General features: G+C 44.1%; 1 protein-coding gene across 2 annotated transcripts in view; it reads left to right on the forward strand.

Moving 5' to 3' along the window:
* FAT2 (FAT atypical cadherin 2) overlaps positions 1-13,440 on the forward strand; it is a 107,777-nt gene that overhangs the window by 73,741 nt on the left and 20,596 nt on the right. For both annotated transcript variants that reach the window (XM_035105701.2, XM_035105703.2), the window contains exons 11-19: positions 580-776; positions 2,118-2,271; positions 3,504-3,737; positions 5,628-6,017; positions 7,635-7,849; positions 8,866-9,003; positions 9,703-9,846; positions 10,341-10,538; positions 11,409-12,219. In XM_035105701.2, the coding sequence (XP_034961592.2) occupies positions 580-776; positions 2,118-2,271; positions 3,504-3,737; positions 5,628-6,017; positions 7,635-7,849; positions 8,866-9,003; positions 9,703-9,846; positions 10,341-10,538; positions 11,409-12,219 (2,481 nt within the window). The remainder of the gene's footprint in view (positions 1-579; positions 777-2,117; positions 2,272-3,503; positions 3,738-5,627; positions 6,018-7,634; positions 7,850-8,865; positions 9,004-9,702; positions 9,847-10,340; positions 10,539-11,408; positions 12,220-13,440) is intronic.

Consider the following 13,440-nt stretch of genomic DNA (forward strand, 5'->3'; position numbering starts at 1 on the left):
AGGTGGCACTGTGGGGTGCAGGCATGAAAACTACATGCCAGCATTGCCTGGAAGGACAACCCTTTGAAATCGGAGAACTCAAAAGCAATCCCTGGCTCCTTCCTAAGCAACATTATGCTCCCCTTTCTCCTCCTCATGCTGTTCTGGGGGATTTCCTCAGGGAATGGGAGGCGGTGACTGGAAAGCCCCATCGTAGAAGTGGGCTTCTAGTAGTCGAGCTCATTAGCTAAATCTTGCCCATATAGACTTAATACAGTATAGCAGTTTTGGTTCTGCTCAGAGTCAAGTACATAGATGCAGTCAGTGGGGCAGCATGTTCATGGAGCAAACAAATTTTCTTGACGTCCCACACAGAGGAATGAGACTTAAGAGACACAGGATACAATCCTATACTTTGTTGGAGTAAGTCCCATTCAACTTAATGGGGCTTACTTCTGAGTATGCATGCATAGGATGGCAATGCCAGGGTGCTTGTCTCCTTTCTTAACCTCTTCCCCTTAAACTCTTAGGGTTTTTTCTGTTTTTGTGTTTTTTTACCTTGTATTGTCTTCAATTGTGATGCCTTCTCTGCCTTATCAGAAGGAGATGTCTTGGGACAGTTCAGCGTTGCTGAGGTTGATGGAGAATGGAGGGTTTTTTCCAAGAAGCTTCTGAACAGGGAAGAAAGAGAAAAATATCTGCTCAAAGTCATGGTATCTGATGGAAAGTTTCAAGCAGCAACAGAAGTGGAGATTTCAGTCCTTGATGTCAATGATAACAGCCCTGAATGCAAGCAGGTGATTGTGTATGTCTATAAAGCTGTGTCTACACACACGCACACACCACTAGCTGTGCGGCAATTTGGAACCAAAGCTGACCTGGAGAAGCCACTTTGTAACCTGGGACAATCCCTTGAGCAATTACACGCTGGCAATGTTGAGTCATCCCATTCCTCTTGTTTTAGAAGTACTATGACATGTGTTGTGATTCTGTTGCCTCCTACCTGATTGGAGGAGGAGGAGGAGGATATATGAAATAGTTCAAGGTGGAGAAGATGGAGAATAGCAAAACAGAGCAGAATTGCACTCTTTGTACAAACTATGGCCTATTTATATTTTTGATGGTTCTGGATAGCAAAATGGTAGCCGCGCAGTGTAAGAAATCATAAATGCATGGAATTGAACTCTCATAGAAAACTTTCCCCAGAGATAAACTATGTTGAAAGTGATCAGATATGATTTAGGTCAGACATTCCCAAACTCAGCCCTCCAGATGTTTTGGGACTACAATTCCCATCATCCCTAGCTAACAGGACCAGTGGTCAGGGATGATGGGAATTGTAGTCCCAAAACATTTGGAGGGCCAAGTTTGGGGATGCCTGATTTAGGTCCTTTATGAATATTAGATGACGAGGATTCACTGGCCTTATTTAACAAACAATTGCAGGAGTGGTCTGTGGGGAGGTGTGCCATCATTTACCTGGCCTTTCAGCAGCAGTGCCAGTACTACTTACCAGGAGGAAGAGAGGGAAGGGTGACATTGTGGGAGGGTGGCACTGCATGGGTGCACAAACAGAGCCAATCCAGTGCTCCTTCCACTGCGCCTGCACAGCACATTTCTCCCTGCTGCACTGCCCTCTCGCTCCCAGTAAGTAGCAGTGATACCACAACTGGGAGGCTAGGTACTCCTGAGCAGCTATGCGCCTTGGAATTTTGTAACTGTTTCCCTTTTCTTACTCTGCCTAGGTCGCACAATGTGGTAAGGATGGCAGAGGCTGATCTTTGGCTCTTTGTATTGATATCCTATATCTGTAGCTCATCATTCTTCTTTTAGAAAGCCTGAAGCATCTTTCATTAGGATTCCAGTGGTCTTCTTCTCTCTAGGTCCGCATTTCCTTAGCTTCACCATTTGCTATAGCAAAGTCAACCAGGCCGATACATATGCCTGTGGCTGCATGGCCTTGACTTTAGGCGTCGGGGTTGAACTAGATAGCCCCCCCCCTCCATCCTGGTTCAGCTAATGCAAGAAATATTCTGAATCCCAGCATCTGTTAATGGAGTGGACCACTTCAGCAAAGGCATTTCACTTGGAATGAAGTCAGTCTTTTCACTTGAAAACATCCTTTCTTTTCATTCCAGACGCCGTATGAAGAGAGAGTTTCAGAAGATGCACCTCAAGGGTTTTCTATTTTGAAAGTGTCAGCCACAGATGTTGATGTCGGTAGCAATGGCCAAATTACCTACAGTCTCCATGGATCTGGTGCTGATGAGTTCAGATTAGACCCCCATACAGGTAAGATGGGCATCTTCCTCAACCCTCCGGGGTATCCTTGACTCTCATTCCCACTCTTTGCACATACATTAGAGATCAGAATATTGTCCCTGTGTGCTAGCCTTCCCCAACATGGTTCCCTTCTGATGTTTTGGACTCCAACTCCCATCAGCCCCAGTCAGCATGTGTTGTGGAGCAGCATTTTGAATGCAGGAATATCCACCACAGGTGGGTATAGCCTGTCAAGAAAATACAATTGGTATTCATTCACAATTTTGTTGGGAGGCTTTTAAGGCCACAAACCATGCCTAATTAATTACCTTTTAATGTTGTCTTTATACCGCAATGAATTTAAGTTACATAAGGGCAGTTGATGTTATATAACTAATTGTGTTAATCTTGTTAGTGAGCAGACAGTGCGATAAACAATGTACATAGCTGCCAAGTTATCCCTTTTTTAAAGGGATTTTCCATTATGCTGAATAGGCTTCCTCGCGAGAAAAGGGAAAACTTGGCAGCTATGACAATGTAGTATTTGTTGAAAACCTAATTGCAACAGAATAGAAACAGCGCTGATTGTGAAGAATACACGTCAGAATGGAAATGTTGCCTTCTGACATCCCTGGCCTGGATTTATATTATTTTCAGAATATTCTCACATGGTATGAGCTCTTGAAGAAGGTGTTTTCTCAATAGTATAATATCTAGTAAGGCCCAGGTGGCGCTGTGGTTAAACCACAGAGCCCAGGGCTTGCTGATCAGAAGGTTGGCGGTTCGAATCCCTGTGATGGGGTGAGCTCCCGTTGCTTGGTCCCAGCTCCTGCCAACCTAGCAGTTCAAAAGCACGTCAAAATGCAAGTAGATAAATAGGAACCGCTACAGCAGGAAGGTAAACGGCGTTTCCATGTGCTGCTCTGGTTTGCCAGAAGCAGCTTTGTCATGCTGGCCACATGACCTGGAAGCTATACGCCGGCTCCCTCGGCCAATAATGTGAGATGAGCGCGCAACCCTTTACCTTTTACTATTTCTAAAGTGACTGGTACATGCTGTCTGTAATTTTCTGCACCAGTCCAAGAGAGAATAGCAGAGCAGAGAAGGCTATCAGCTATTAAATATGAGTTCCGAAGCCTGGAGCCATTAAAAAATAATAATGTTTAGGTAAGCATGCATGTTGTATCTATTTAAAAGCCCAGGATCTCATGGAACCTACACCATATTTATGTCTTTTTTCATTCTGATCATTCCCACACTAGGGGAGCTGACCACTTCTTCATTACTTGACCGGGAGCTGAAGCCCAAGTACCAGCTTGTTGCCAAGGCAACAGATGGAGGAGGACGTTTTTGCCAGGTGGGCATAACTGTGGACCTAGAGGATACAAACGACAATGCTCCCAGGTTCTTTCCCAGTCACTGTGCAGTAGCTGTCTTTGATAACACCACAGTAAAGACTCCCGTGGCAGTTGTCTCTGCAAGGGACCCTGACGAAGGTGAGTCAAAATGTGGTGTTTATTGCAAGTTTATAGTACAATCCAGATCAATGTTTTTGGCAAATGAAGAAAATATATCATTCATGAGTGACTTAATTTTAAGTATCTTTGAGTGTTTTCTGTAACCTTGTTAAGATATTTATGTATGTGTTTATTTATTTATTTTGTTAATGAACCACTTCCCATGAAGCATCCCAAAGCAATTTAATGATTAAAAAAAAGAGAGGGAGAGAGTTCAGGATATTTAGGAAGACACCTCATAGCCAAGCACCTATTTGACGGCCCATTGACAGATGTGTGCAAATATGATGTAAAAATCAAATGCTACTGAAATTTGAGTTTCAAGTTTAGCTATGCCTAGATAGATTAATGGGCAATTCTTTCTACAGTGGAAAATCTTTGGGTGTGTTTGTGTCATTTTTAGAATGAATCTTTTCACATTATAATGAAGAGCAAAAATTGGTATGCTAATACAAAATGTATGATCCAAACTGTATCATGCATGACAGTAATATATAAAAGTGTATCGTATGTGATTGTAATATACTAAACAATTCCCAGATCTAGAGTAGCTGTGTTGTATCATAGGTAAATGATGTGAAATAGCCTATGTATCTAGTTACCACAGACCATTGGCTGTTGGAGACAGCTCTCTTTCATCAATCTGGTAGGCTTGTCATACGTCAGGAAAATTCCTGACATGTCCTGGTTTTCAGGACATCAGCAAAATGTTAGGGAAAACCCGGTGGGTTTCTAATAAAAGTTCAACATATTACTTTTAGAAATATGGCAACCCTATCAATTTGGTAACTTTATAATGCCAATGTTATTGTTTCACAGATTCTGTATACAGGTAGATAGCCGTGTTGGTCTGAGTCGAAGCAAAATAAAAAAAAATTCCTTCAGTAGCACCTTAAAGACCAACTAAGTTTTTATTTTGGTATGAGCTTTTGTGTGCGTGCACACTTCGTCAGATACACTAGAATACAGATACACTGTTTCTAGTGTATCTGAAGAAGTGTGCATGCACACGAAAGCTCATACCAAAATAAAAACTTAGTTGGTCTTTAAGGTGCTACTGAAGGAATTTTTTTATTTAGATTCTGTATAGTCACTCATTTCTATATAGCCTAACATAATTAATCCTAGTCATAACGAGAGCAACTGAAAATGAACAGAAACTAGACACCTGAAGCCTTCAGCCTCTCGGATTATAATATATTTCAAGCACGTCTTCTTGAAGTTAATTACTATTTTCCAAAATTTTCTGACTTTTAAATATTCCTACCAGAGACGAAGAAGCTCTCCCTATTCACCCCACTGCAAAACCAGTTATCTGCTGTTTCCAATCAGCTCATAATACTGCGGCATGGTTTTATACTATTTTTATTTAAAATCTAAACAGATGGAAACAGAAACACCCATACTGCCTATAGAGTAGTTTGCTGCAGATCATTTTTCTCATTTATTATGGAGGATTTAACCCCCCAGGTGATCCAAAGTTATTAAAAAATGATATCATCTGGAAGGATTCCACTTCTTTTTGATCATAATTGTTTCTCCCAAAGAAACATGAATCTTCAAATCTGATTTGCCCCGTTTTGTGCCATGACAATACGCCTAACCTGCAAGCACTTGCAAAATTAAACACAGTAACCTTCCACTCTTCATCAAATAGCAACAAAACGCAATCTATAGCATCCACGTAAACCTATAATTTATGTTATTTTCAGCAAGCACCTACTTCAGGTTAAAGCCTGGATCTCTGATTATTAAGGCAAGAAATAAGATGCTAGAGATGCTTGTTTCCCGTGTATTAAATAATGATGAAAATGAAATGGTCTTTCCTGTAATGTTTCTGTCTCTTGTGGGTCCACCCTCCCCCCCCAGGTCTTAATGCAGAAGTTGTCTATGCTCTCCCTGAGTCAGCTAATGGCCACTTTTCGATAGAGGAGGCAACTGGTGTGATCCGGCTGGAGAAGCCTCTGAAAGGATCGCAGGTGACTGCGCTGGAGCTCACCGTGTGTGCCACAGACAGGGGTTTTCCACGCTCCCTCTCCTCCTTTGCTACTGTCACCGTCTCAGTAGTGGATCTGAAGGAATACCTGCCAGTGTTCCTGGATACAGAATACGTGGTTGTGGTACAGGAAGACGTGGCTGTTGGCACAGAGGTTCTGAATCTGTCCTCATTAACGAGGGATAGCGCTCGGGGCACTGAGATCAAGTATGAAATTATGAGTGGAAATGATCATGGGAAATTCAGGCTCCATTCCAGCACAGGTAAGTGGGCTATTTACTCAGCAGGCAAGATAAGCCAACGATACTTTTGTTCTTCTGTAAATTGGCTTCTCCTGTTTATCCCAGGTGCTTCTCTTGCACTCTGCAGTTAATTCCCCCGGTCCCTTTTCATACAGATCCGACGACAGATCTATCAACAACGCAGAGCGATGGTTTTCTGGGGCGGGGGGAAAGGAAAAAGTAGCGGTTGTTTTGTTCTCACTCAAAAATACAGCAGTAAATTTTGGTCACTTCTGAATGGAAATGTTGCTTTATCTGAAATAGTTATATTTGCTTGTGAGGTAGCCACCCATCCATTTAGTTTAATAATAGTAATTTATTATTTATACCCTGCCCATCTGGCTGGACTTCCCCAGCCACTTTGGGCAGCTTCCAACAAAATATTAAAATACAGTAATCCATCAAACATTAAAAGCTTCACTAAACAGGGCTGCCTTCAGGTGTCTTCTAAAAGTCTGGTAGTTGTTGTTCTCTTTGACATCTGGTGGGAGGGCGTTCCACAGGGTGGGTGCCACTAGCGAGAAGGCCCTCTGCCTGGTTCCCTGTAACTTGGCTCCTCGCAGTAAGGGAACCGCCAGAAGGCCCTTGGCACTGGACCTCAGTGTCCAGGTAGAACGATGGGGGTGGAGATGCTCCTTCAGGTATACTGGACCGAGGCCATTTAGGGCTTTAAAGGTCAGCACCAACACTTTGAATTGTGCTCGGAAACCTACTGGGAGCCAATGTAGGTCTTTCAAGACTGGTGCTATGTGGTCTTGGCAGCTGCTCCCAGTCACCAGTCTAGCTGCCGCATTCTAGATTGGTTGTAGTTTCCGGGTCACCTTCAAAGGTAGCCCCACATAGAGTGCATTGCAGTAGTCCAAGTGAGAGATAAGCAGAGCATGCACCACTCTGGCGAGACAGTCCACAGGCAGGTAGGGTCTCAGCCTGCGTACCAGATGGAGCTGGTAAACAGCTGCCCTGAACACAGACTTGATCTGCGCCTCCATGGACAGCTGTGAGTCCAAAATGACTCCCAGGCTGCACACCTGGTCCTTCAGGGGCACAGTTACCTCATTCAGGACCAGGGAGTCCTCCACACCTGCCCGCCTCCTGTCCCCCACGAACAGTACTTCTGTCTTGTCAGGATTCAACCTCAATCTGTTAGCCGCCATCCATCCTCCAACCGCCTCCAGGCACTCACACAGGACCTTCACTGCCTTCACTGGTTCTGATTTGAAAGAGAGGTAGAGCTGGGTATCATCCGCATATTGATGAACACCCAGCCCAAACCCCCTGATGATCTGTCCCAGCAGCTGCATGTAGATTTTGAAAAGCATGGGGGAGAGGACAGAATCCTGAGGCACCCCACAAGTGAGAGCCCAGGGGTCTGAACACTCATCCCCCACCACTACTTTCTGAACATGGCCCAGGAAGGAGGAGCGGAACCACTGTATAACAGTGCCCAGCTCCCAGCCCCTCTAGACAGTCCAGAAGGATGTTATGGTCGATGGTGTCAAAAGCTGCTGAGAGATGCAGCAGAACTAGGAAACTAGTTTGTATAGCTAGTATGTTGGTTGTCCTATGTTCAAAACATTTATTGTCCCTATCTATACACAGGCATCTTATATGTTAATGGAAGCCTGGATTTTGAAGTTAGCCATGAATATTACTTGTCTATCGAGGGGATAAGAAAAGGCTCTGCTTCTCTCAGTGACATCACCATGGTTGTGATCAATGTCACGGACATAAATGACCACGTGCCAATGTTCAGCCAAGACCCGTACATTGCCGACATCCGAGAAGATGCAGCTGTTGGTGAAATGGTGCTCACGGTAAGAAACAGCGTGGGACTTCCCTACTGCATTTTGGCCACAGCCACTGCCACTATAGTTTTGCATCCTGATGGCCTCTGTGGAGGAAAACGCACTGGGCAGTGTGCAGGATTATCACTAGAAGATGAGCCTTTTCCTGGTGTAATAACAGATGCAGTAAATGGGAGAAGTGGGAAAAGGCAGTGTGAAAAGAAGCTGTTAGGCATATGAGCTGATAGCCATCTCCATTCATCATCGTCAGACCAGGCACAATATTGGTACAAAAAGAAAGCATTTAAAAGCAGCCATCACTGGCCTGGTTTGCACCTAACATCTTTAACAAACCATGAGTGGTTCCCCAGACTATCAAACAAGCCATAGCTTGCTTCTCCAAAGTTGGGGTTGTTTTCCAGCTGCTCTTGCCTTGTGACTTTGCAGCTTGTCAAGCCTCTGGGTGGCCAAAGAAAACATGGTTAAGGAAGAATGTTGGGTTCATGCATAGTGCCAAGCCATAGTTAAAATGAACTAAGGTTCATAGACCAACACCAAACCATGGTTTCAGATTGAGGTTTTTCTGGCATTAAACAAACCATAGTTAAGCCAGTGAGCAGGGTTCACACATTAAACCATAGCCAGGGCATAGCTTAGGGTTGTGTGAGAATCAGTCCACTGAGTTTGTATTAGTGAACAGCCCAATCTTTGACACCTTTTAAATAGGCTGGTATGGGCTGTGGCATTATACAGAGGAAATAGCAACACCTCCAAACAGGACTGTCATTTCCTAGGGCTACACACACACAATCTGCCCCATGGCTTTGATCCATGCCCCCTCCCCAAAACCAGGCCACCCACCCCACCCATTCTGCTTATTTTAGTGAAACCTTCACAAGTTGTCCAAGAGATAGTGCTTATTTCCTGCAAAAGGTTGCTGGTGGTAATAACTCATCTCTCTCTCTCTCTTCTCTCTCTCTCTCTCTCTCTCTCTCTCTCTCTCTCTCTCTCTCTCTCTCTCTCTCTCTCTCTCTCTCTCTCTCCAGGTTCTAGCAGATGACAAGGATGGGGTGATGAACAGCCAGATCACATACTCAATTGTGGTAGGGAATCCATTGGGCCACTTCATCATTGATCCCAAAGGTGGACAAATCCATATTGCCAAGCACCTGGACAGAGAAGAAGTGAGTGACAGATTCAGTGGGAGTGAAGCTAAGATGTGTTAGGGTTTAATACTGAATAATTAAACTACTGGCAACACATCCAGAGGAACTTTTTCCAAAATGGAAGTAATGGTGCCCATCTGCCTAACATGTTCATAATACTAATAAAATGTGATAGTCAATAAGAAAGGGTAGTTTAACATTCACTGGGCATAGAAATCAATATGAAGGCTACTTTGAATGTGCAGTAAGAGCTGCAGTTTAAATGGGAAGGCAGGAGCATTCAGTGGTTAGAATACCCATATTTGTGGTTTCTTGATTTGGTGTATAAGCCTAATCTCATCTACATCCTCCACCCTTGCTTCACCATCTGTGAGTTGTGATCTCTGTTTATAAAATAAGGGTAATGTAGTTATCTTAATTTATTTATTTTTTTAAATTTTATTTACAGACTTTTACAATATACAAAATAAAAATAAATCACAATCATTCCTGATTCCCCTTCCCCTCTTTCTGCAGTTCCTTGTTTATATTTTAATTTACTGCATATCCAAATTTACTACTGATTGACTGACATGCACTTAGAACTGATCAACCCTGAAAGTCTTAGTAAAGTAGAAGGCACTTATAATATTAGGCCATAAATGATACTTTACTTAATCATTATTTAATGTGTATTGGAATAACCAAGCTCCTTGGTACATGCGTTGTATTTTCTAGATATCCAGCTATTCTCTCAAAGTCCGAGCCACTGACAATGGACAGGTTTCTTTTTTCAATGACACCACTGTACTCATTCGGGTGTCTGATGTCAATGATAACCCACCCAGGTTCTTTCAGCTGAATTACAGTGTGACTGTTCAGGTAAAGTATCAATTCCAAAGCATCAGCCTTACCCGATTAGTCTTTTTCAAAGATAATCCTAAGAGTGGCCATGTTCATCACAGGGTTTCCTATAGGCTAAGAGGCAGCTCAAGATTTACAGTAATAATAATAAATAAATAAACCAATCCGGTGAAATTCCAGGAATATTTCATTCTTTCACAGTTTTCTACATAGCCCTTGAGTTAACTGGATTTGAAGATATTAACTGTGTTGCAATATCCACATTTGGTCAGAAGATTCTTTACAGCATAATTGCCAAAATATCTATTTAACATTTAAAGAGGTATACAAAGTGGGGCATTTTATTATGCTCACGTGCTCTGCACATGCATAACCCCCTAGCACTTTTTGTTTCTGTTTTTGTGGTGGCTTTTGACCAAAGCAAATGAACCTTGAACCTGTAAGCCAACTTGGCCATTCTGCAACTAACTAGACAACTGGTCTTTCTCCAACTTTTCCCCTTAACATTTCAGGAGAACTCTCCAGTTGGCAGTAGTGTCCTGGAGCTCATCATGAGTGACAGAGACTCCCCAGAGAATGGTCCTCCATATTCTTTCCAGATCACTGAAGGCAATGATGGCAAGGCATTCCAGATCAATCAGGATGGAGTGTTGCTGACATCATCCATTCTGAACAGAATAACCAAAGAACAATACCTTCTGCAAGTCCAGGTAGATCCATCTTAGGCTCAAGTCACACATTCCGTGGGAGGATTCTGAGTGGCTCTCCCAGAATTTTTTTTATAAATGAAATGGAGCTGGAGAGCTGCCAGTTTCTTTAGAGCAGCAATGCTGGCTAAGGGGCTGTTTCTCACAACAAAAGTGCACCTATTAGGTAGCCTGCTGTTTGTTCTGTTGAGAGAAAGATACAAGTACCTTACAGAGCAAACAGCAGCTTGGAAGTGTGTATTTTGATTGCAAAATCACACTAATGGTTGGGTTAAATAGCCGCTTCCCCAGTGCCACTGCTCCAACAGCATTGGTAACCCACGCAGAAAGACCCTTTGGTAACCCACACCTTTAAACAAACATTCCCCACAAAATACTTAGCCCTGAATAAATTACAGGCACTCAGCTTTGCAAGTAAGTGAATATTTTGCCCACAGAATTTCAGAAGTTACAACATATATGTCTCCATCTGCCGGCAGTAAAATAAAGTTGGAAAAAAAATGGTTCCAAACAACTTAAAAATAAAAGCATTTGGTTTCCTTCCTTCCTTCATTGGGTTAGCAAAGATGCTGGTTATAAAATCTCCATTTAGGGAGATTCAGTTCACTTGCAGGGAGCCATGGCCGCATGGCTCCTTCTTCCAGGAAGCTCAAAGAGAGAGGAAACAAAAGGCTGCCGGGAGCCTGCCAAACTCCACTCCCACTGGCAACCTGAACTCAGATTAACCCTTTCATTATGCAAGTGTTTGTTGTTAACTGTATATTACATCATTTCATACCTTGAGTAGGAGACCTGAGTAGGAGAGGGAGGCATGCTAGCAACACGTTAGTGTTAGTGCAAAGTTGTAAACATCTGCCGAATTTCCCTCAACAGGTTACAGACAGTGGTATCCCTCCTCTCTCTTCATCTGCATTTGTAAACATCCAGGTGACGCAGCAAAGCAGATATCCACCTTCAGCCCTCTCTCTGGAGATTTTCATCAGTACTAATGAAAGAGCATTCCGCGGTGGGGTTCTTGGCAAAATTCATGCCACAGATCGAGACCCTCATGACACTCTGATGTACACTCTGGAGTCGGAAGTGCCAGAAAAGAGGCACTTCTCCGTGGGGGCTACAGATGGGAAGATAATTGCAGGCGAAAGTCTCCCGCACGGTCACTATGCCCTGAATGTAACTGTCAGTGATGGGACCTTTGCAGCCACAACCAGCGTCCACATCCACGTGTGGTCCTTCAGCCAGGAAGCTGTGGATAAGGCGGTGGTGCTGCACTTCCGCCACCTCACCCCTGAGGAGTTTATAGGCGATCACTGGCGCAACCTGCAAAGGTTTCTGGGAAGCCTCTTCGAAACCAGGCGGCAGAACATCCACATGGCTAGCTTGCAGCCTTCAGGTGCTACCAATGGTGTGGACCTTCTGCTGGCCATTGGGGAGCCCCACCATTCGTTCTTTCAGCCCAGCTTCCTTGCTAGCCGGATTTCTGAGTCAGCTGAAGAGATGGACCAGCGAGTAGGGCTGAAGATGAAGAAGGTGACTCATGTCCCATGCCAGGAGGGGGACTGTACCACTCAGCGTGCTTGCAGAGAGACAATGCAGCTTGACCCGGGCATGGTGTTCACTTACAGTACCGCTCGACTCAGCGTTCTCACTCCTCGGCACAGTTTGGAACAAATGTGTTCTTGCAATGGTGAGAAAGTCTTCTGATAAATCACCTCCTTGAAAGTATTTCAAGGTTTTCTGCTGGTGTCCTTTTTGAACATTGTAGAATGACCTGCATATTTTGTTTCTACACACACACACACACACACACACACACACACACACACACACACACACCCTTCTTGCATCTTTGTCATTCAGACCAAAAATAATGTCCTTCCAAAAACTCAGAAAATAGCTACTCCACCCCCAAACTAACCTGTGGTAGAGCCTACGTCTTGCATGCAGGTGGTCACAGATTCGATCCCTGGCATCCTTAGTTAGGGTTGGAAATGCTTCCTATCCAAAACCCTGGACATCTGCTGCCAGTCAGCTGAGCTAGATAAACCTGACACCAAATAAATCAGCTTCCTATGTAGTCACTGGGAGCACAACACGGTCCAATCCCCCCCCCCCGCCCTCCTGTGAAATCCCTGTGAAACCTACCTGCCTGCCTTGCTCTCCCCAGTTTCTATCCCATACACCTGTTTCCTTGCACTGCTGCTCCAGCAGCAGTGGGCCAGGGAATTTGGTCTTTCCCTGCTCCCTCTCAGATACCTGGCATGCTGCTACACCTAGAATTGCTTCGACTAAGTGTGGTTTTCACAGGGCTTGCAATAGGCTTTTGGTGGCATCTGTCTGTCTCGAGACGCAATGGAAGACTGCGCCACCAGGGATAAAGTCAAACTGTTTGAGAGTGGCTGTGGCTATAGAGATCAATATGGGAAAAAGGTGTTTTATGGCAGCTGGGGCAGATGAAGGCACCTGGAAATTAACTTTTGAGACTGTCATCCAGTAGAAAATGTGAATTTTGACGGCTTCACTCCCTGTCTGATGCTCTTTTGTGATGTGGATTGCAAGGGGTGTTCATTTTAACCCCTGTGATGCTGTGCCTTAGGGAAGCAGAGCTGGCGTAGACTTGCAGCTAAGGAAACTGAATTCTGAATCAGGAGGTCTCTAGTTCAAATCTCACCTCTGCCATGGCTTGCTAGGTAGACTTAGTCAAGCTACTCTCTCTCTCAGTCCCCCCCACCTGCAATACTGGGGGCAGCAATACTAGCTTCCTTTAGAGGGTTGCTGCATGGATCTGCTCATGCGTGTCCAAATCACACTTAAAAGTGCCATACAATTGTGAAGTATTATTATTAAGTATCACTATAGATCAGGCATGTCAAACCTGCGGCCCTCCAGATGTTTTGGACTACAATTC

The sequence above is a fragment of the Zootoca vivipara genome, chromosome 2 (genome assembly GCF_963506605.1).
Source record: "Zootoca vivipara chromosome 2, rZooViv1.1, whole genome shotgun sequence".
Classification (NCBI taxonomy): domain Eukaryota; kingdom Metazoa; phylum Chordata; class Lepidosauria; order Squamata; family Lacertidae; genus Zootoca; species Zootoca vivipara.